This window comes from Theropithecus gelada, chromosome 2, assembly GCF_003255815.1.
Source record: "Theropithecus gelada isolate Dixy chromosome 2, Tgel_1.0, whole genome shotgun sequence".
Lineage (NCBI taxonomy): Eukaryota > Metazoa > Chordata > Mammalia > Primates > Cercopithecidae > Theropithecus > Theropithecus gelada.
This window is the reverse complement of record NC_037669.1, coordinates 54,910,328-54,933,695: the sequence shown is the minus strand read 5'-3', so window position 1 is coordinate 54,933,695 and position 23,368 is coordinate 54,910,328. Positions and strand designations below refer to the sequence as shown.

The window sequence follows — 23,368 nt, the reverse complement described above, 5'->3', positions numbered from 1 at the left end:
CACCCAAGTAGCTGGGATTACAGGAACCCGCCACCACACCCGGCTAATTTTTGTATTTTTAGTAGAGACGAGATTTCACCATGTTGCCCAGGCTGGTCTTGAACTCCTGACCTCAAGTGATCCACCCACCTCGGCCTCCCAAAGTGCTGGGATTACAGGCGTGAGACTGTGTGATGTCTGCTCCAGGGAAAGTCACAGAATGTATCAGTTTCCCCCTCTGTAAAGTGTGGACAGAGGTATCCTAAACTGATACTACAGTTTAAGAAAGTAAAAGTGTTCAAGCGGCCTCTGAACGCCAGCAAAAACACGCTGAGTCTGTGGATTAATTTCCTCCGCGCTCCACGGGAGGCGGGGCTGGGTGGGGCGGGGGCGAGAGGGAACAAGGGCGCCTGCGCTGAGAGGAATGACCACAGAGTCGGTCCTCCTGAGACAGAGGGGCCGGAAGTTCTCTTCACAGAGTCGCGCGGCTGTGGTGGTGGTGCTGCGGCGGCGCAAATAGGGTCCGTGGGCCACTTGGCGCTGTCGTTGCGGTAGCAGGTCCGCGTGAGGGGTTCGGGGGTTCTGGGCAGGCACAATGGCGTCTCGAGCAGGCCCGCGAGCGGCCGGCACCGACGGCAGCGACTTTCAGCACCGAGAGCGCGTCGCCATGCACTACCAGATGAGGTATGAAGTGAGGCGAGGAGCACGGAGGTTTTCTCCCCGGCCGGAGCCTGCGGGGCTTGGGGAGCGACGCCGGCCCGGCCTCAGGGTCTTGCTCCCCAGCCAGCCCCCGCGCACCTGCCAAGTCCCCTCTTCCCGTGACGGCTTCAGGCCTGTCCCCCATCCTGGAAAGCCCCGTCGCCCCCGCGAGCTCCACCCCTTGATCCGCCCGGTGCCTTGAGGGGATCCAGCCCCGCGTGGACTCCCGAGTCACGTGGATGCTGGCCCTGCTGTGTCACCTTCGAAACCGAATTTCTGAGCCTCAGCTTCCTTATCTGTAGAGGGAGAGAATAATCTGCCTTTTAGGTTTTGGTGAAAGATTAATCAGTAATTCGTATAAAGGAAATAGCGTAAGGCCTACCGCGTAATATATGGTAGGTGTTATATTTTGGGCCGTTTGGGGGGATATAGACAGTAAAAGGCAGCCTCTCCTAAGGATGCCTTGCCTAAAATGAATTCTATAAACACTCCCACGTAAGGAGTATTTCTACATTCGATTACTAGTTCGACGGATACTGAACTTCCAACCATCGTACACTGCTAGACACTAGGTTATAATAGTGAGCAAAAGCAGACATGGTCTTTGTATGCATGCTATACCTTCAATAAACAATTTTATTTAAAAAAAGAAAAGAAAAAAACTGTTCCCTGCCTTCATGGAGCTTGAAGTCTAGAGGTAACTTTTTTTTTCCCCAGCCTTTCCACATTTTCTACAATAAATATTTTTAAATAAAAATTTTAAAATATTTACTTCCTTAAACCCATTGACCTCTCCCAGAATGTTCTTCATATCTTTCTCTCCAGAGTTTTGAAGAAGGACAAGCTCTTTGAACCCTCATTTCTTTCACATCTCTAGGCCCGGGCTGAAGGGGCCTCACAACTTAAGCAGGTGTTTTCATGACAGCCCAGAGTGGAAACATTGCCCTTAGGGATATGAGGAGGATACATTTGGGACCTGAGAGAATTCGAAGAATAAGATAAGTGTGTACTTACTTTAGATGAAAAATCTGGCTGGAGAAGTATGGGCAGCCTGAGTACTTTTCCTCTCTGCCAATACCTTCCCCTCCAGGCTTTAATCCTATGGTGCAGTCAGAGTCCTCTTGCTAAACACAGCTCTGAGTTACCCTTCTGCCTTATTATTATTATTATTATATTATTATTTATTTTTGAGACAGAGTCATGCTGTGTCGCCCAGGCTGGAGTGCAGTGGCGCGATCTCAGCTCACTCCGCCTCCTGGGTTCACACCATTCTCAGCCTCAACCTCCCGAGTAGCTGGGACTACAGGCGCCTGCCACCACGCCTGGCTAATTTTTTTGTATTTTTAGTAGAGACGGGGTTTCACCGCATTAGCCAGGATGGTCTCGATCTCCTGACCTCATGATCCACCCGCCTCAGCCTTCCAAAATGCTGGGATTACAGGCGTGAGCCACCACGCTAGGCTCTACCTCTTTATTACTAGTTTTTTTTTTTTTTTTAAATAGAGATGGGGTCTCATTTTGTTGCCAGGCTGATCTCAAAGTCTGGGCTCAAGCATTCCTGCCTCAGCCTCCCAAAGTGCTTGGATTACAGTTGTGAGCCACCATGCCCAGCCTCTTCTGCCTTTAACTCTCATAGCCTTTGTGACTTCATATCCCACTACTCCTCTCCCCCTAATAATATGTTCCTGCCACATGTAACCAGTTGCTTTCTTGGAACACAAATACTTGGGCCTTTTTGCTTGCATGCTCCTGCATGGGATGCCCATCTTCACTCAATCCTGAGGCTAGTTCACATATCACCTGCCTCTAGATAGTCATCTCTGACATTCCATGCCAGGCAGAGTCGATTCCTCCTTCCTGTGGTCTCATATATCTGGGAACATATATTTACTAGAACTTTTTCACTTCATCTTCTAATTATTTTTTCCTCCTCTGCTCTTTGTGTCAGGCTTCTAGGCTGTTTTATTCAAATTTGTGTCCCAGTGTCCAGTACAGTTGCCTGGCATATAGTTGGTGGTAAGAAAAATTTGAAAGGTACTTCTCCCTCTGCTCTGCCCCACAGTGTGACCCTCAAGTATGAAATCAAGAAGCTGATCTACGTACATCTGGTCATATGGCTGCTGCTGGTTGCCAAGATGAGCGTGGGACACCTGAGGCTCTTGTCACATGATCAGGTGGCCATGCCCTATCAGTGGGAATACCCATATTTGCTGAGCATTTTGCCCTCTCTCTTGGGCCTTCTCTCCTTTCCCCGCAACAACATTAGCTACCTGGTGCTCTCCATGATCAGCATGGGACTCTTTTCCATCGCTCCACTCATTTATGGCAGCATGGAGATGTTCCCTGCTGCACAGCAGCTCTACCGCCATGGCAAGGCCTACCGTTTCCTCTTCGGTTTTTCTGCTGTTTCCGTCATGTACCTGGTGTTGGTGTTGGCAGTCCAAGTGCATGCCTGGCAGTTGTACTACAGCAAGAAGCTCCTAGACTCTTGGTTCACCAGTACACAGGAGAAGAAGCATAAATGAAGCGTGTCGGACTGCGCTTTAGAGTGAAGCCTGGACCTCCCATTGAATGAAAGGACAGTAGTACAGCGGTTCTAAATTCCTTCTGGTGATTTTAGCAGCTGTGATGTTGGTACCTGGTGCAGACCAGGCCAAAGTTCTGGAAAGCTCCTGTTGCCATCTGCTGTGGTGGCAAAACTATAATTTATTTCTGGTTGGCTAGAACTGGGTGACCAACAGCTATGAAACAAACTTCAGCTGTTTGAAGTTGAACTTTGAGGTTTTTCTTTAAGAATGAGCTTCATCGTTGCCTCCTCTCGGTCATTCTCCCCATTTCCATCCATTACCTCTTAGCCATTGAGACTGAAGGAAATAGGGAATAAATCAAATTACTTCCTGTGTAGGTCATGGATCAGGAAACATTTGGGAAGCTGCTCCGTTGGCAGGCTGTGGTCTCTTCTGCAAAGCATTTTAATTAAAAACCTCAGTAACCGTGCCCACACTGTGCCTTGTGTTTGGGGCTTGATAGAGTGTGAAAGGTGTGTTGCTTGAAAGGTGAGGCCTTAGACACTAGGAGATGATAGGTAGAAGCCCCTTGAGAAACCTAGCAGTGGCCATAGAGAAGTAGATTGGGTATGGGGAACCTAAGTCATAGTTCTAACCTACAGCTGATTGGTAAGAACTATGGGCCTGACATTTAATCTCTCCCTCTATGAAATAGTCCATTCTCATTTATCTAGCTTAGGTTATGGGCTCTTTTAGTTGGATATTCACATTTATCATTCAGTGTTAACTGAGTATCAATTATGAGTCCACTACTGTATAATGGCATCCAAAAGGATTTTAAAGTACCTCTGTTTATAGGGAGTTTACAATCTAGTAGAAACTTGTTATTCATGTGAAACAACCAGTGAACATAGTATCTAATGATGTGGAGCAAATACATTAAAAATAGGAAGGGAGAGATCTGTGATTAAAGGCCCTTTCACACCTGAAATTCTGACACAGTATTTATTGCATGAAAGATAATGTGTCTGTTTGCACTTAATTTTATTGTCTCTGGATGATGCCCAGATCTGTAAGTGCAGAGCTCTGCCCTTTCCAGAGTTGTAGTCATTATTTTATTCTATAAACATTGTGTATGTACTTAGTCATTATTACTGAGTCACTTTTTTTTTTTTTTTTTAATTGAGATGGAGTCTCACTCTATCACCCAGGCTGGAGTGCAGTGTTGCGATCTCAGCTCACTGCAAGCTCCGCCTCCCGGGTTCATGCCATTCTCCTGCCTCAGCCTCCCAAGTAGCTGGGACTACAGGCGCCCACCACCATGTCCGGCTAATTTTTGTATTTTTAGTAGAGACGGGGTTTCATCGTGTTAGCCAGGATGGTCTTGATCTCCTGACCTCATGGTCCACCCTCCTCAACCTCCGAAAGTGCTGGGATTACAGGCATGAGCCACCGTGCCTGGCCCTTTTTTTTTTTTTTTTTTTTTTTGGGGGGGGGAGTTTTTCTCTGTCGCCCAGGCTGGAGTGCAGTGGCCGGATCTCAGCTCACTACAAGCTCCGCCTCCCGGGTTCCCGCCATTCTCCTGCCTCAGCCTCCCGAGTAGCTGGGACTACAGGCGCCGCCACCTCGCCCGGCTAGTTTTTTGTATTTTTTAGTAGAGACGGGGTTTCACTGTGTTAGCCAGGATGGTCTTGATCTCCTGACCTCGTGATCCGCCCGTCTCGGCCTCCCAAAGTGCTGGGATTACAGGCTTGAGCCACCGCGCCCGGCCGGCCCTTTTTTTTTTTTAAGGCAGAATTTCATTTCCCTCACCCAGGCTGGAGTGCAGTGGCGCCATCTTGGATCACCTCTACCTACCAGGCTCAAGCGATTCTCCTGCCTCAGCCTCTCAAAGTCCTTGGATTACAGGTGTGAGCCATCGTGCCTGGCTGGCATTACTTACCACTCTAAAACCTCTTCCTCTAGATGTCCTAATTATCTCAAAATAAGTATGTCCCAAACAGACCTTTGCCTTTCTGCCTTATAGCCATTCCTCTTCCTGCATCCGTTTGTTCAGGTGAGTATACCAAGAGTACAGCTCTGGATCATCTGTTCCGTGATCATTAAGTCCCTACTATGATCTTTGGTGCAACTTAAATGCCTTAAGCTCTGAGGTTTCCAAAGTGGTCCCAATCCACCAGTCCTGCATTATCTCCCAGTACTCCCAGTCTCACACTGTCTTAGTCAGCTAAACCTCTTACGGATCCCATATAGGTTTCATGGTTTCCCAGTGTCCTTTGCTTAAAAATTTCCCTTTTCTATTTTTATACTGCTTTATTATCCTTTAAGGCCCAGTTAATATGGTAATTCATGAGCTTTCTGGTTCCTTCAAGGAATATGAATTCTTTCTCTGAGTTCTTATTTTACTGCTTTTAGATACTGCATAGGAAGTGAAAAACATGCAATTCTTTTATTTTATTTATTTATTTTTTTGAGACAAGGTCTTACTCTTGTCACCCAGGCTGGAGTGCAGTGACACGATCTCGGCTCACTACAACTTTCGCCTCCCAGGTTCAAGTGATTTTCCTGCCTCAGCCTCCCTAGTAGTTGGGATTACAGGAGCCTGCCACCGTGCCCAGCCTAATTTTTTTTGTTTGTTTGTTTGTTTTGAGACAGAGTCTTGCCCTGTTATCTAGGCTGAAGTACAGTGGCTCAGTCTGGGCTCATTGCAACTTTCCCTCCCAGGTTCAAGCAATTCTCCTGCCTCAGCCTTCTGAGTAGCTGGGATTACAGACGTGTGGCTAATTTTTGTATTCTTAGTAGAGACAGGGTCTCACCATGTTGGCCAGATTGGTCTCAAACTCCTGACCTCAGGTGATCATCCTGCCTTGGCCTCCCAAAGTGCTGGAATTACAGATGTGAGTCACTGTGTGCAGCCTCACATGCAATTCTTGAGACAATTATTGTAAACTAAAGTCAGGGTGTATTTCACAGAGGATAGAACCAAACTGAAGTAGAGAGAATTTGGAGAGCACTAGTAGATGGAAATGTATGGATAATGGGGTTAGTATGTGCACCAGACACAGATTGCTCATTTTTAAAGAATTGGGATGCAAATAGTTTGAAATTTCTTTGGTTACTGGAATGGTACTTTGTGGACTTAGAGTATTATCAAAGACCCATTATGAAAATTATTGTCAACAATGCAAACAAACCAAAACTATTTGGTTTATGTTAGTTTTCTACTTGTTAGGTTGTTGGAATTTTGCTTTTGTGGACCTTTCCTATCACCTTTGCTGCCTCATGGTTGTGTTCCCTGAAGCAAACAAGATTCCCTTGTATCTTGATTTACTAGAAAGAACATTATTTGAATCAGAATATATGTTCAAGTACCAATGCATCTACCAATCAGGACTAAAATCAACTCTCCCTATGTCACAGATTGTTTTAAAGATCAAATAAGGTGGCCGGGTGCAGTGTCTCATACCTGTAATCTCAGCACTTTGGGAGGCCGAGGCAGGCAAAGCACCTGAGGTCAGGAGTTTGAGACCAGTCTAGCCAACATGGTGAAACCCCGTCTCCACTAAAAATACAAATGGGCATGGTGGTGGGTGCCTGTAATTCCAGCTACTCGGGAGCCTGAGGCAGGAGAATTGATTGAACCCAGGAGGCGGAGGTTGCAGTGGGCCGAGATAGCGCCATTGCACTCCAGCCTGAGTGACAGAATGAGACTCTGTCTCAAAAAAAAAAAGTTGAAATATTGTGAAAGTGCTTTATGAACTATGTATCATTATATAAATGTGAAAGATGGTTATTTATTTCCTGATCTTTACAAGATTAGAGAATATAGGAGTTGAAGGGACTATTAGAGATCATCTAGGCCATGAGAAAGGCAATGTGGTATAATGGAATGAACAGTTGCTTCTTTTTTTTTTTTTTGAGACTCACTCTGTCGCCTGTGCTGCAGTGCAGTGGCACAGTCTCAGCTCACTGCAACCTCTGCTCACACTTGGTTAATTTTTGTATTTTTGTAGAGATGGGGTTTCACCATGTTGGCCATGCTGGTCTCGAACTCCTGACCTCAAGTGATCTACCCACCTTGGCCTCCCAAAGTGCTGGGATTACAGGCGTGAGCCACTGTGCCTGGCCAACAGTTTCTTATATTAGACAGCCGTAGGTGGGAATTCCAGCCAGGCATTTTACTAACTTTTGCCTTGTGCAAGATACCTGAGCCTCTGTTCTTGATCTGACACATGGGCATCATTTTAGCTACTCCCAGGGTGGTTGTGAGGCTTAGATAATATGTATGAACAGGCTACATAGTAGGGGTTTAATGAGTAACAGAATGCCTTCCCTTGATGAGCAGTGTTGGCTTCCTCACTGAGATTGGGAGTCTCTACCTCTCAGCAATAATTTCTTGCCTCAGAATTCTGGAGGTTGATCCTTCTGGAAGAGTAGATGTAAAGAAGGGATACTTGCCCACTCTTGTTTTACATTGATCTAATTGGTGGGCCTTCCTGCCCAGGGTTCCCTATCAGTGAGCAGAGTTGCCCCAAGTAGACATTGGGAATTGGCCATTACAGGAAGAACCTGGTGCTGCTGCTCCATAGTCTGACCAGAGTTCATGCACAGATAAGGCAGTGACAAGAAAAATGGCTGCCCAAGGTCCCCACAGTGCACTCTAAGCATGTGCAGGGGCCTGCCAGGACTTCCTGAGCTCCTGGCTTTGTCCCCAAGTAAAGGCTATTAATCATGAAGTCTTGGTCAGCTCATTTTGACACAAACCACAGGTGAGACAGGCCTTAGCCACCTGCCAAGAAGACAGGGCCTCTGTGCTGAAGCCCTACAACACACCTTTATTGCCTTTACTCCAATTGGCCACCTCCTATTCCAGCCACAGTTACTCCTCCCTTGTTGACACTTGCCAAACAATCCCAGCTCTCCTACGAGTCTAACCACTGGTAACTCATTATAAGATCTACTTTCCTTTCTTTCCAACAATTTCATTTCTTTCTTTACATTGTTAACCCTGCCAATTGTATCACACTGCTAAGTTTAGTACCTTCTGTGAACTACAGGGTCCAGAAACCCGCTGATCTCCCCAAGTAGTGTGTTCTGGCAGAAAGGGCCAGGAAGACATAGCGGTGAGTCCCAGATGAGAAAAGTGAGGCTCAGAGAGGAATAATTGGCAGGGATGGGAACCCAGGTCTTCTGGCCCATCCTGTTAGGACACCATCTCCTAGGCCTCATATGTCTGAACTTCTCACAGTGCTGCAGTGCTCAGCACTCTCTGATCTATTGGCAAGCTGACCCGTAGACTTGGCAGCCCTTTTCCCCCACTGATTCCAGGGAAAGTACCTGCATGCCTTCTGGGGGCTTCCCCCAGCACACGTGTGAAGTGTGGTGTGTGTGTGTGTGTGTGTGCATGTGTGTGTAGGAGACAGAGAAAGGGGATGTGTGTGCACAAGGGTCCATGTCAGCAGCACTCACAGGCTTCTGGCCAGCTCTGGAAAGGACATTTTTTGCCCCTCACAGTGTCCTCTTGCAGGTAGGATGCCTGGAGGGAGGGGAGCAGGTGGGGAAGGTCAGAGGAATGGCTTTTCCAATCTCACTCAGACCTAAAACTCATTCTGGCTTTACCTTAGTGATGCAAGCTGCCTGAGCTGGCCAGGCATCGAGCAGGAGGAGGCAATGTGGGGTGGGGGCAAGGGTGGGGAGGAACTCCACAGCATAATCCTAGGAGAGAGAAGCAAGTGAGGGACTGACTTCAGCTCTTAGGTGTGTGCGTTTGGACTTTACCTAATCTTCCTGAGTGTTTCGCAGTCTGTAAAATGGGGTAATAAGACTCAACTCAAGCGTTGTAGTACAAGTAAAATAAGCTGGGCAAAATGCATGACTCAGAGCCTGATAGTAGGATTTCAGCAAATGTTGATCCCATCTCTCCCCCTCCCTAGGTTGTGCCAGAATTCACCCTGTGCTTCGTACTTTAAATACTTTTTGGAACAGTCTTTACAATAAATAAGTAAACCAGCAAGACAATAAATAAAATGCACACCTCCTTTTCTTTTTCCCCCTTTCTTCCTCACCTTTATTCCTTTTACTTTTCCAGCGGGTTCTGGAATGCTGTTTTACTTCCCTTTCTTCCCTCTTTCCCTCTCTTCTCTCCTCCCATCCTCCTTCCCTTCCTTCTTCTTTTCCTCCCTCCCTTCCTCTCTTCTTCCCTCCCCTCCTCTCTTCCTCTCCCGCTTCCTCCCTCCCTCCCTCTCTTCTTCCCTCCCCTCCTCTCTTCCTCTCCCGCTTCCTCCCTCCCTCCCTCCCTCCCTCTCTCCCTCCCTCCCTGCCTCCCTTCCTCCCTTCCTCCCTCCCTCCCTCCCTTCCTTCCTTCCTCTTCCTTCCTTCCTTCTTATCTCCATTTCTTTCTTTCTTTCTTTTTTTTTTTTTTTTGAGACGGAGTCTTGCTCAGTCGTTGCCCAGGCTGGAGTGCGGTGCCGGGATCTCGGCTCACTGCAAGCTCCACCTCCCGGGTTCCCGCCATTCTCCTGCCTCAGCCTCCTGAGTAGCTGGACTACAGGCCCCCGCCACTACGCCCGGCTAATTTTTTTGTGTTTTTAGTAGAGACGGCGTTTCACCGTGTTAGCCAGGATAGTCTCGATCGCCTGACCTCGTGATCCGCCCGTCTCGGCTTCCCAAAGTGCTGGGATTACAGGCGTGAGCCACCGCGCCCCGCCTCCATTTCTTTCTTTTCTGCTTCTCCTCCCATACCTTAACCAGGAGCAATTAACCAATATTTTCTCTGTGAGAGATCAGAAGATAAGGGTAAAGAAGAAGGATTGTTTTAGAATAGAACCGAGTTTCTCACTTCATGCCTCCAGCGTTAGAAAACTCATTATTGGGCCAGGCGCAATGGCTCACGCCTGTAATCCCAGCACTTTGGGAGGCTGAGGTGGGCGGATCACAAGGTCGGTGGATCACAAGGTCAGCAGATCAAGACCATCCTGGCTAACAGGGTGAAACCCCGTCTCTACTAAAAATACAAAAAATTATTCGGGCGAGGTGGCGGGCGCCTGTAGTCCCAGCTGCTCGGGAGGTTGAGGCAGGAGAATGGCATGAGCCTGGGAGGCGGAGCTTGCAGTGAGCCGAGATTGCACCACTGCACCCCAGCCTGGGCGACAGAGCAAGGCTCCGTCTCAGAAAAAAATAAAATAAAATAAAAAAAGAAAACATTATTGGCCAGGCGCAGTGGCTCACACCTGTAATCCCAGCACCTTGGGAAGCTGAGGCAGGATAATTGCTAGAGGCCAGGAGTTTGAGACCAGCCTGAGCACCATAGCCAGACCCTGTATGTAGCCAGGCAAAATGGCATGTGCCTATGAAGGGAGGATTCACTTGAGTCCAGGAGGTTGAGGCTGCAGTAAGTGGTGACTGCGCCATTGTCCTCCAGCTTGGGTGATAGAGTGAGACTCTGTCTCAAAAAAAAAAAAGAAAGAAAAAAAAGACCTCATTATTTATATAGATCTAAACCACTGTTAGGTAGAATTTGGGGGAAGGTTCTCTAACCTATTTTTAGTATGGCCAAACCACCCTTTCCTCTTTTCAGATCTTACTGTTTTGTTTGCAGAGAAGGGCTTCAAGGCCAAAAGGCATACTGTGTTAGGGTCTGTGTCAGGCAGACCCTTTTGGGTTCCAAGAACAGAGGAAGATGAGGCTGTGGGAGGGAAGACCATAGGATGATAGAGAATTGGGGCCAGGCACAGTGGCTCATGCCCATAATCCTAGCACTTTGGAAGGTCGAAGCAGATGGATCACTTGAGGCCAAGAGTTCAGGACCAGCCTGGCCAACGTGGCAAAACCCTGTCTCTACTAAAAATACAAAAATTAGCCAGGCATAGTGGTGTACAGCTGTAATCCCAGCTACTTGGGAGGCTGAGGCACAAGAATCACTTGTACCCAGGAGGCGGAGTTTGCAGTGAGCCAAGAATACACCACTGCAGTCCAGCCTGGGCAACAGAGCAAGACTATCTAAAAAAAAAAAAAAAAACCAGGTGCTGTGGTTCATGCCTGTAATCCCAGCACTTTGGGAGGCCAGGCTGGGAGGCTGAGGTGGGAGAATCATTTGAACCTGGGAAGTGGAGGTTGCAGTGACCTGAGATTGCACCATTTGCACTCCAGCTTCGGTGGCAGAGTGAGACTCTGTCTCAGAAAAAAAAAAGAAAAAAAAGAGAGAATTGAGTTGCAAGGGCCTAGCAAAAGTGCAGCTCCCTGGGCTATAGACTTTGACCTTGTCCAAGTCATTATCCCTCTGCTTCCTTATCTTTCTTTTAATGAAATGAAAACAATAATTATCACTTACCTGTCTCACAGGGTTAGGAGGATTAAATATGAAAGTGTTTTGTGAAGTGTGAAACAGATAAACTACATAGATGAAATATATCATGACATTTATTCAATTACACAGCACATACTTCCCCCTATGTTTCTCCTACTGCTAGTGTAGCAGGACGAGCTGCAGACAAAACTCCTCCGACACCAGATTAAAGAAGGAAGAGGTTTTTTATTCGGCCGGGAGCGTCGGCAGACTCGCGTCTTAAGAGCCGAGCTCCCCGAGAGAGAAATACTTGGCCTTTTTAAAGGCTTACAACTTTAAGGGGTCCACGTGAAAGGGTCGTGATAAATCGAGCAAGCATGGGAAACATGACTGGGGGCTACATGCATCAGCTAACAGAACAAAAAGTTTTACAATGCTTTTTTCATACAGTGTCTGGAATTTACAGATAACACAAGTAGTTTAGGCCAGGGGTTGATGTTATTATTATTACTTTGTTTAACTCCTAGGGCCGGGTGGTGGTGCCAAGGTTGTCTGGCTATTTATCTTACTTTTGTTTCTTTCTCCCTTTACTCCTGTCTTGTGAACTAGGCAAGGTGGGGGGAGGAGGGCAGCAGGAGTAGTAGTGGTCTCCTTCCTTACTAGGCTTGGAGAAACATAAAGGATAAGAGTTTTTATCTTTTCATGAACTCAAAAAGCTAGAGGGTACTTTTAGGATAATGGGTAGGATGCAGCCTTCAGACAATGAACCTAAACACAAGAATAGAATTGGTTGAAAGCAGGCTGTGGTTAGGCCACTGAAAGGTGGTCTAGATTGAGTTGCAAGGGGACAATAACAATCTCAAGATGTCTTTGCCAGGCGCAGTGGCTCACGCCTGTAATCCCAGCACTTTGGGAGGCCAAGGTGGGAGGATCACATGGTCAGGAGTTCAAGACCAGCCTGGCCAATATGGTGAAACCCTGTCTCTACTAAAATACAAAACGTAGCCAGGCATGGGCCAGGCACCTGTACTCCCAGCTACTCGGGAGGCTGAGGCAAGTGAATCGCTTGAACCCGGGAGGTGGAGGTTGCAGTGGGCAGAGATTGTGCCACGGCACTCCAGCCTAAAAATAATCTCGATAGAGTGAGACTTGGTCTCAAAAAAAAAGATCTTTGACCTGGTAGGTGTGCCCCCAACTTTCTTTCCAGTGTGTGTGTTACCAAGGTGAGGGCTGAAGCTGCTCAAATGCTCCATGAGTGGGAGGAAGCTGTGGGATGATGGGGAGGGTTCCCACAAAGATGGAGCCTCGTCAGCCTTTCTCCAGCACCGGAAACCACAGGAAATCAGGTCAGTGTGTGGGGCCCGCTCCCTCCACTCCAGGGCTCAGCTATGAGCTCTGGGGCTTCCTGAGCAGGCTGTACTGACTAGTGGGTCCTTGAAGCTACGGGCCCCTTTGGTATGGAGCCCTTTGCCTAGAAGAGCTGGACCTGGCTCATGGGTAGAGAGAACTTGGCTATAGTCCTGAGAGTTAACCAGGTGGGAAGCCAGGGTACATATGGGTTTCACGTGCATCCTAGAGTGCTTTTTTTCCTCCCCACTCTAAATGGTGCCTCAGTCACCTCTGTATCTCCAGCACCCAGTGCTGAGTAGTGCTTAAGAGCTCGACTAATTCTCTAAGTGAGGGGGTGAAGCACATGTCTGTGGGAGACACAAGTTCAACAGTGTGCTGATGGGTGGGTCAGATCTGCAGTGTGTTTCAGGAGTAGGAGGGGCTAAGAAATGCGTGCGTCCCCCAACCTGATGCTAGTCCCTTTCCTGTTACTTCTCAGTCACCGCAGGAGCCCCTTGTCTTTCAGGTGGGGGGCAGTAGGGTTTTGGGGGGCACAAGCTTTCCTCAGTCCCTCCACTTGGAGGGGAAGGAATGTGGCCTGGCTGGCTGGTTGGGATCAAGGAGGAGCTTTCAGGCAGGGCGGGGCCAGGGCAGGCTGGGGCGAGGGCTCCTGCTGGTACTGTGTTCTTCGCTGCTGCACAGCAAGGCCCTGCCACCCACCTTCAGGCCATGCAGCCATGTTCTGGGAGCCCTAATTGCACAGAAGCCCATGGGGAGCTTCAGACCGTCAGCCCTGCTCCTGCCTCTCCTCCTGGTAGTCATCGACCTCTCTGACTCTGCTGCAATTGGCTGTCCCCACCTGCCCCACTGGAACAGCCGCTGTCCTCTGGCCTCCCACATGGTAAGGTGCTGCTGCCAGGTAGGGACACCTGCCTAGCACAGCTATAAAGCTCCCCACTCCCCTGCCCGCCCTGTGCTACCTCTGCAGTCCCTGTGCTCTGGTGGCAGCTTCGATGTGTCCTCTACATAATCTCAAAGGGGTAGCCAAGGTCCTTTGTACTGACGGCCTGGACAGGGTGGAGCTGGGAAGGTAAGAGCCAGAGGGTATGGGCTATTAGCTATGGGACTCAGAATTCGCTGATTTGAAGCAAAGACCCCAAGAATGCTCCTTATAGGAGTCTGTCCTAATAATAGCTCTCTCCTTTCTTTTCCCTACTGGGCCCTGTGCCTCAGGATGATAGTTTCACTGGTGAGTCGCGTTTCCTGCTCCATTGCTCCTCCCCACGCCCACTATTTCTCCAGATGCCCAGCAAGCCCTCCATTCTAATTTTCGGTTCCCAACCTGGGAAGTACCACAATATCAAGGAAAAAGTTTGGAATCATGACAAGCCTGGATTCACGTTGCAGTTCTGCCAGACTCCCGTGTGGCCTCAGACCGTGCACCTAACCCCTCCAACTAACCCTCAGTTTCTGAGGGGTAGTAGCACAGTAGAAATGATTGTACACTAAAGGCAGTGTTGCTTTTGATCTGTAAGGAGGATTAGATGAGAAACATGGGTAAATCTCCAGGTGCTCCGTATATGTTGGTTCCTCCCCTTAACTGATCCCTCACTTCTATCAGTAATACAACAATAATCCTTCCTATTTTATGGTATGTTCTACTTCACAAGACATTTTCCCATGCACTACTATTTTGATTTTTATAACAGACCCGCTTTATGAATGAGGAAACTGATCCTTAGACAGGTCCTATAACCCCCCAAGTCATACTTCCAGGATGTAAGTGACAGAGCTTGGCCTCAAATCCAGCTTGTCTGAGGTAGGAGGGACCTTCTTAGACCCTATCATTTGCTTTCCCTTCCATCTTTCCCAGGAAGTTCTGCCCATATCCCTTGCCGCACCTGGTGGGCCCTCTTCTCCACAAAGCCTTGGTGTGTGCGAGTCTGGCACTGTTCCCGCCGTTTGTGCCAACATCTGCTGTCAGGTCGCTCAGGTATGAGAAACAGGCCCTTGGGCCATTCTCAGTGAAGAGAACATTTTGAGCGACCGCCTAGGCTGAGCAAGTGGGACTTACTAGAATAGATATTTGTCTTGTTGTAACCTCAACGGGGACTTGGATTATCCTAAAATAGCACACTATGACTGATATTCATGAATCCAATTGTACAATTTTATGAAGGTATTTTTTTCAGCTGAGATTCTTGGAATTAAAAGCTATGGATTTATTGTTATTATCATTTATTTGTAAAGCAGGATCTTCTTTCTTACTCTATATTTTAGTTGCTCAGCTCAGTGCCTGGTACATACTAAATGCCCTTACATTGCTTAAGAATTGGCAGTTTCTAGGCCAGGCGTGGTGGCTCACACCTGTAATCCCAACACTTTGGGAGGCTGAGGCAGGCTGATCACCTGAGGTCAGGAGTTTGAGACCAGCCTAGTCAACGTGGTGAAACCCCGTCTCTACTAAAGATACAAAAAATTAGCAGGGTGTGGTGGCGGACACCTGTAATCCTAGCTGCTCAGGAGGCTGAGGCAGGAGAATCACTTGAACCCAGGAGGCAGAGGTTGCAGTGAGCCGAGATCGTGTCATTGCACTCCAGCCTGGGCGACAAGAGCAAAACTCCATCTCCAAAAAAAAAAAAAAAAAAAAAAAAAAAGGCAGTTTCTGGGCCAGGTGTGATGGTTCACACCTGTAATCCCAGCACGTTGGGAGGCTGAGGTGGGTGGATCGCTTGAGTCCAGGAGTTTGAGACCAGCCTGGCCATCATGGCAAAACCCCATCTCTACAAAAAAAAAATACAAAAATTAGCTGGATGTGGTGGTGCATACCTGAAGTCCCAGCTACTTGGGAGGCTGAGGTGGGAGGATCACCTGAATTCAGGAGGTGGAGGTTGCAGTCACTTAAGATAGCGCTACTGCACTCCAGCCTGGATGACAGTGTGAGACCCTGTCTTAAAAAAAAAAAAGAACTGGCAGTGTCTAATTTTTCTAAATGTTTGCTGTTAGAAATAATGCCACAGGGCTGGATGCAGTGGCTCATGCCTGTAATCCCAGTACTTTGGGAGGCCGAGGCAGGCAGATCACCTGAGGTCAGGAGTTTGAGACCAGCCTGGTCAACATGGTGAAACCCCATCTCTACTAAAAATGCAAAAATTAGCCAGGCGTGATGGCGGATGCCTGTAATCCCAGCTACCCAGGAGGCTGAGGTGAGAGGATTGCTTAAGCCCAAGAGTTCAAGACTGCAGTGAGCAGTGATTGTGCCACTGCACTCCAGCCTGCATGACAGAGCAAAACCCTGTCAAGGAAGGAAGGAAAGAAGGAAGGAAGGAGGGAAGGAGGGAAAGAAGGAAGGGGAGAAAGAAAGAAGGAAAGAGAGAGAGGCAGAGGCTGGTGTGGTGGCTCATGCCTGTAATCCCAGCACTTTGGGAGGCCGAGGCAGGCGGATCACAAGATCAGGAGATCCACACCATCCTGGCTAACATGGTGAAATCCCATCTCTACTGATTATACAAAAAATTAGCTGGGCATGGTGGCGGGCACCTGTAGTCCCAGCTATTCAGGGGGCGAGGCAGGACAATCGCTTGAAGCAGGGAGGCAGAGACTGTAGTGAGCCAAGATCGCGCCGCTGCACTCCAGCCTGTGCAACAGAGCGAGACAAATAAAAGAATGCTAAAATGAATATCTTTGTATATATAGCTTTTTCTCTGCTTAAGAAATTAATCCTTTCTTTTTTTTTTTTTTTTTTTTTTTTGAGACCGAGTCTTGCTCTGTTGCCCAGGCTGGAGTGCAGTGGCCGGATCCCAGCTCACTGCAAGCTCCGCCTCCCGGGTTTACGCCATTCTCCTGCCTTAGCCTCCCGAGTAGCTGGGACTACAGGCGCCCGCCACCTCGCCCAGCTAGTTTTTTGTACTTTTTAGTAGAGGACGGGGTTTCACCGTGTTAGCCAGGATGGTCTTGATCTTCTGACCTTGTGATCCGCCCGTCTCGGCCTCCCAAAGTGCTGGGATTACAGACTTGAGCCACCGCGCCCGGCCAATCCTTTCTTGATTGCATCGTAATTTTCAAGACTAAAGAAGTTTGACATCCTTACCCTCCTTGATTTAAAATGACTTACTATCAGGCGCGGTGGCTCACGCCTGTAATCCCAGTGCTTTGGGAGGCCAAGGTGGGCAGATCACCTGAGGTCTGGAGTTCGAGACCAGCCTGACCAACATGGAGAAACCCCGTCTCCACTAAAAATACAAAATTAGCTGGGCATGGTGGCACATGCCTGTAATCCCAGCCACTCGGGAGGCTGAGGCAGGAGAATCACTTGAACTCGGGAGGCGGAGGCTGCAGTGAGGCGAGATTGTGCCATTGCACTTCAGCCTGGGCAACAAAGAGCGAAACTCCGTCATAAAATAAAATAAAATAAAATATAAAATATAAAATAAAATAAAATAAAATCTTACTATCTAACCCTGGGCTATATCTCCAGGTAGGGGAGGGGTAATGAAGGCTAGATAGTAAGTATGTCCCCCCCTGCACAGGTCTTCAGTGGGGCTTCTTCCACCTCCTGGTACAGAAATCCAAAAAGTCTTCCACATTCAATTTCTGTAGGAGACACAAGATGCCAGCACCTGCTCAGGTACTCTCCCTTTCAGTTCCAGCCCTACCCAATGCCCCACAGACCTTTGCTTTCTGGCCTCTCATTTGGTTCTCCAGCCATGTGAGACAGAAAGTGTGGAGATGAAGTATTCTGTCTATTACACAGCTAGGGAGGCCAAAAGAGTTTGAGCAGCTGCCACAGTACCTCAGATTCCAGAGGCAGAAACAGAAGCCAGGTTTCCTGATTCCTGGCCCAAGGCCAACCTTGTTCTCTGCCTTTAGAGGAAGCCGCTGCCTAGTCGTCGCCTGTCTGAGAAGAGCCATCACATTTCCATCCCCTCCCCAGACATCTCCCACAAGGGACTTCGCTCTAAAAGGACCCAACCTTCGGATCCAGAGGCATGGGAAAGTCTTCCCAGATTGGACTCACAAAGGCACGGAGGTGGGCACTGGGTACAATAGGAGATGGGTTCAGTTGAGTGGTGAGGTGCTAAGGCCAAGAGACAAGGCCACTGAGTCCTTCCTCTCCCCAGGGCCCGAGTTCTCCTTTGATTTGCTGCCCGAGGCCCGGGCTATTCGGGTGAACATACCTTCAGGCCCTGAGGTCAGTGTGCGTCTTTGTCACCAGTGGGCACTGGAGTGTGAGGAGCTGAGCAGTCCCTATGATGTCCAGGTATGGCGTGTCATCCCCTGTAAAAAGCCCGATCACACAGTGCTAGCAACAGAGGCCACACATTGTACACTTGGGGAAACTGAGGCCCAGAAAGGGACGGTAACTGTCCAGGACCTCCTTACAAGCTGAAGGGTCTATCATTAAGACTTCTTTGGGCATGGCATGGTGGCTCACACCTGTGGTCCCAGCACTTTGGGAGGCCAAGGCAGGAGGATTGCTTGAAGCCAGGAATATAAAACCAGCTTGGGCAACATCGTGAAACCCTGCTGCTAAAAAAAAAAAAAAAAAAAAAAATTAAAAGAAAGACTTCTTTGGACTAGACAGAAAGGGCAGAGGGCCTTGTCACCTGGAAGAACAGGAAAGGCAGGTGGAGAACTGGAGCAGACATGAATGACCATGAATGAGCAGAGAAATTAGTATGGTATTACCCCTAATGAGAGGATCCTCAGTGTGATTTAGGCATTAAGAAGCCTTTTCTTGAGCTTTAAGTTAGTGACAAGTAAGAGAAAATAATTGTTAATTAAAAAATTAAAAAGCCTTTTCAGCTCCCCTAAGAGGTTGTACCATTTGAGAACATAACAAAATGGTCACATCTGTCTTACCCTTCCATCTCCCTCCCTTTGTTCCTGCCACTCAGAGAATGATATGTCCCCCATTCTCCCAACCTGGGCCCCAACATCCCACCTCAACCTCCCTTTGTCATGGATGCCATTGTATACAGTTGGTACCATTTGCAGGGACTGCTGCTGTACCCCTGAGACCCTCAGCTCATCATTTTTATAACGGTGAGGATACCTCATAAGTTCACTGTGATGCTAGCATGGAGTGAATTGATTTAATGCTTCTAGCACTCACCACACACCCTGGCATACAGTAGGGCCACAATAAAAGAATGTATTCCCTGTCTCCTTCCCCGCAACTCCACCTTGAGTACCTAGAGCTAATGCTTAGATTACTAAGCATACAACCTTTGAGAGATTTATCAGAAGAGGTATCTCATATAAGAGGAAAAACAGGGTGTGTTGGCCAAGATCCCAGCGCTGTTCTGCCCTTGTCTGTGTGCCTATGCTCTTTCTCAGGCATCTTTTGTCTTCCTTTGCTGTTTCATCCACAGAAAATTGTGTCTGGGGGCCACACTGTAGAGCTGCCTTATGAATTCCTTCTGCCCTGTCTGTGCATAGAGGTGAGCAAAGGAAAAGGTGTGGGCTGTCCATGGCTCTGCTCCTAAGTCGCCAAGGTGGCACAGTTGGTCAAGTATATCTCCAGTAAACTGGGTTTAAAAAGGACTGGGTGTTACTGGCATGCTTAGGAAGAGTGGCAGCAGCTTGGCTGTGAGCCACACATGGGGTCAGAGGTGGAAGGGTGCTGCTGAACATTGGACCTTCTTAGGGTGATTCCAACCTCAGCCCCATCCAAACCCAGCTTTCCCTGGCCCAGACCTGGCCTCAGCCCACAGAGCCAGAATAGGCAGCTGTCATCGCTATGTGTTCTGAGGAGTCGAGGAAGGAGTGTGTACATGGCCACTGCAGGGTTCCATATGCCCCCAAAAGTCTTGCCCCCTCTAGGCCTCTGTGGCAGTCCTCCTTTTCTCTTTACAAGTCTAAGGAACATATCAGAAAGTATTCTATGGACTAGACAGAAGAGGCAAGGGAAATTGTCACCTGGGAGACCTAAGGGAGGATGATGGCAGAGACCTAGAGCCACGAGCAATTGCCAGGGTGGACAGCAGGTGGGCATGTTGGCATTCCAGAGTCAGGAGCTAACACAGAGCACTGGGTGCCTTGGGGATGGCTGAGAGTGGAGGCCAGAAAAGACCAAAACTGAGGAATGCAACCTCAGGATTTACTTCTTTCTGGGGATAGTTCTCTTTAGGAGGAAAGGAATTAGCCCCTCACTTGCTTATCCCTCTCCTATGCTCTGGAGTTCCTCCCTACCCTTGCCCCCACCCCACATTGCCCCCTCCCACTCGGTGCCTGGCCAGCTCAGGCAGCTTGTGTCACAGTAAGGTAAAGCCAGAATGAATTTTAGGTCTGAGTGAGATTGGAAAAGCCATTCCTCTGACCCTCCCCACCTGCTCCCCTGTCCCCCTAGGCATCCTACCTGCAAGAGGACACTGTGAGGCGCAAAAAATGTCCCTTCCAGAGATGGCCGGAAGCCTGTGAGTGCTGCTGACATGCACCCTTGTGCACACACACACATTCCCTTTCTCTTTCTGTCTCCTACACACACATGCACGCACACACACACACCACACTTCACACGTTTGCTGGAGGAAGCCCCCAGAAGGCATACAGGTACTTCCCTGGAGTCAGTGGGGAAAAGGGCTGCCAAGTCTACCAGTCAGCTTGCCAATAGATCAGAGAGCACTGAGCACTGAAGCACTGTGAGAAGTTCAGAAATAGGAGGCCTAGGAGATGGTGTCCTAAGACGATGGGCCAGAAGACCCAGTTCCCATCCCAGCTCTGTCAGTTGTTCTTCTCTGAGCCTCACTTTCCTCATCTGTAAAATCTCAATACCTGCTCTGCCTTCAAAGTGTTTGTGAAGCCTGAGTTAAATATTACATGTGAAAGTGGCTGGTGATGTCTGAAGTGCTGTATGCATGTTGTTCTCAAGGAGAGGCAGGACACTCGGACACAAGTGAATCGCATAAAGCAGCCTACAGAACTTACAGGGCAGGGTTATAGTTAAGGACTAGGCTGTAGGGCAAGAACTCCGGAAAGGGAGAAGCCCCAGAAGGGCCATTGTAAGCAGAGAAGGCCTCTTAGAGGAAGTGGCATCTGAGCTGGGGTCAGAAAAAGGGCAGGATTTAGACAGGAGAGAGAGAAGGGGAAGACATTCCTGGTTCTGAGAGGACCCTAAAATGATTTTGAGTTGGGGGAGAAGCAAGGAGCTGGCCAGAATGGAGGCCTGGGAAGGAGAGAAGAGAGACCCTGGATAGAAGGATAATGAAGCCAGGCGCAGTGGCTCATGCCTATAATCCCAGCACTTTGGGAGGCCGAAGCGGGCAGATCACCTGAGGTCAGGAGTTTGAGACGAACCTGGCCAACATGGTGAAACCCTGTCTCTACTAAAAATACAAAAAATTGGCCAGGCATGGTGGTGCGCGCCTGTAGTCCCAGCTACTCGGGGGGTCAAGACAGGAGAATTACTTGAGCTTGGGAGGCGGAGGTTGCAGTGAGCCGAGATCACACCACTGCACTCCAGCCTGGGTGACAGAATGAGACTCCATCTCAAAAAACAAAAACAAAAAACAGAAAGGTAATGAAAGGGGGCCGGGCATGGTGGCTCACACCTGTAATCTCAGCACTTTGGGAGGCCGAGGTGGGTGAGTCACAAGGTCAGGAGTTCATGAGGTCAGGAGACCAGCCTGGCCAACATGGTGAAAACCCATCTCTACTAAAAATATAAAAATCATCTGGCCGGGCGCGGTGGCTCAAGCCTGTAATCCCAGCACTTTGGGAGGCCGAGACGGGCGGATCACAAGGTCAGGAGATTGAGACCATCCTGGCTAACATGGTGAAACCCCGTCTCTACTAAAAATACAAAAAACTAGCCGGGCGAGGTGGCGGGCGCCTGTAGTTCCAGCTACTCGGGAGGCTGAGGCAGGAGAATGGCGTAAAAACCCGGGAGGCGGAGCTTGCAGTGAGCTGAGATCCGGCCACTGCACTCCAGCCTGGGCGACAGAGCGAGACTCCGTCTCAAAAAAAAAAAAAAAAAAAATCATCTGGGCTTGGTGGCTCACACCTGTAATCCCAGCTACTGAGGCATGAGAATCACTTGAACCCAGGAGGCAGAGGTTGCAGTGAGCCAAGATCGCACCACTGCACTCCAGCCTGGGAGACAGAGTGAGACGCTGTCTCAAAAAAGAAAAGAAAGATAATGAAAGGGATGCTCATTGATTGAGTACCTGTTCAGGCCAGGAACAGTACTGGTTACTTTTACAAACATCATCTCCTGCTGCCCCCAGGATGTGGGTGGCAAGGTGGGGCTGAAGTAGGGCTGACCCTCACCCACTGACCCTACCACCTGCCCAGATGGCTCGGACTTCTGGAAGTCAGTGCACTTCACTGACTACAGCCAGCACACTCAGATGGTCATGGCCCTGACACTCCGCTGCCCACTGAAGCTGGAAGCTGCCCTCTGCCAGAGGCAGGACTGGCATACCCTTTGCAAAGACCTCCCAAATGCCACGGCTCGAGAGTCAGACGGGGTGAGGACAGGTTCCCCCAGGACCAGGGTGGGCAGGGCTGGGGCCCAGGAATTTTCTCCCTGATGAACTCTTCTCTCCTCCCACAGTGGTATGTTTTGGAGAAGGTGGATCTGCACCCCCAGCTCTGCTTCAAGGTGCAACCATGGGTGAGAAGAGATGTGGGGTAGTGGGTATTGCCTGGAGCTTGCTAACCTGCATTCCTATATTTCTCAGTTCTCTTTTGGAAACAGCAGCCATGTTGAATGCCCCCACCAGACTGGTAAGCCAATAAGTGACCTCTGCTGGGAACCCCTGCCCCATTTCATCCTAACCCAACTGTGACCAAGCTGAACCCCAGCCCAGCCCTGAATTCATCACCCGAAGCCCAACTCCTATCAACACCCCCACCCTGCCCCAAACAGGGTCTCTCACATCCTGGAATGTGAGCATGGATACCCAGGCCCAGCAGCTGATTCTTCACTTCTCCTCAAGAATGCATGCCACCTTCAGTGCTGCCTGGAGCCGCCCAGGCTTGGGGCAGGACACTTTGGTGCCCCCTGTGTACACTGTCAGCCAGGTATGGCCTCGCCCCCACTAGGTCCTATTGCTCAGAGCACAGCCCTCAATTTCCTTGTCACCTCATTGAGATAGACCCTGGGAAGGCAGAAACAAACAAATCCCTGACTTCTACCATCTGGTTTACTTTATTTACGTGATCAGCCTTTGTTCAGCTGACTTGCTGACAGTAGATTCCTCAAGGGAGCATTTTCCTTTTTTTTTTTCTTTTGAGACGGAGTCTCGCTCTGTCGCCCAGGCTGGAGTGCAGTGGCACGATCTCGGCTCACTGCAAGTTAAGGGAGCATTTTCTAATCCTTTCAGTTTCTGAATTTACAGGAATAACAGAGGCAAGGGACTGGCCCTCCCACATTCAGGTGTTCTCTAGCCCAGGGGTCCCAATCTCTGAGCCGCAGACCAGTACCCACCTGTGGCTTGTGAGAAACCAGGCCACACAGCAGGAGGTGAGTGGAGGGTGAGCAAGCATTGCTGCCTGAGCTCTGCCTCCTGTCAGACCAGTGGCTGCATTAGATTCTTTTTTTTTTTTTTTTTTTTTTTTTTTTTTT

General features: G+C 49.0%; 2 protein-coding genes across 3 annotated transcripts; both read left to right on the top strand.

The window, feature by feature from the left end:
• Nucleotides 1-411: 411 nt before the first annotated feature.
• Nucleotides 412-4,172, top strand: JAGN1 (jagunal homolog 1). 2 transcript variants are annotated; one of them, XM_025377719.1, is made up of 2 exons: nucleotides 412-663; nucleotides 2,741-4,172. In XM_025377719.1, exons 1-2 carry the CDS (start codon nucleotides 575-577, stop codon nucleotides 3,201-3,203), a joined length of 552 nt encoding a protein of 183 aa, XP_025233504.1. In that variant the 5' UTR covers nucleotides 412-574; the 3' UTR covers nucleotides 3,204-4,172. The 2 variants fall into 2 exon arrangements, with proteins under 2 accessions (XP_025233504.1, XP_025233505.1); XM_025377720.1 differs by having other exon boundaries at nucleotides 444-663; nucleotides 2,635-4,172.
• A 9,075-nt stretch (nucleotides 4,173-13,247) lies between these two features.
• IL17RE (interleukin 17 receptor E) lies at nucleotides 13,248-23,025 on the top strand. The gene is made up of 13 exons (XM_025377703.1): nucleotides 13,248-13,324; nucleotides 13,525-13,699; nucleotides 14,032-14,047; nucleotides 14,672-14,791; nucleotides 17,328-17,425; nucleotides 17,668-17,827; nucleotides 17,919-18,058; nucleotides 19,173-19,241; nucleotides 20,150-20,216; nucleotides 22,093-22,268; nucleotides 22,355-22,402; nucleotides 22,482-22,527; nucleotides 22,670-23,025. Exons 1-13 carry the CDS (start codon nucleotides 13,248-13,250, stop codon nucleotides 22,843-22,845), a joined length of 1,368 nt encoding a protein of 455 aa, XP_025233488.1. The 3' UTR covers nucleotides 22,846-23,025.
• Nucleotides 23,026-23,368: the final 343 nt, after the last annotated feature.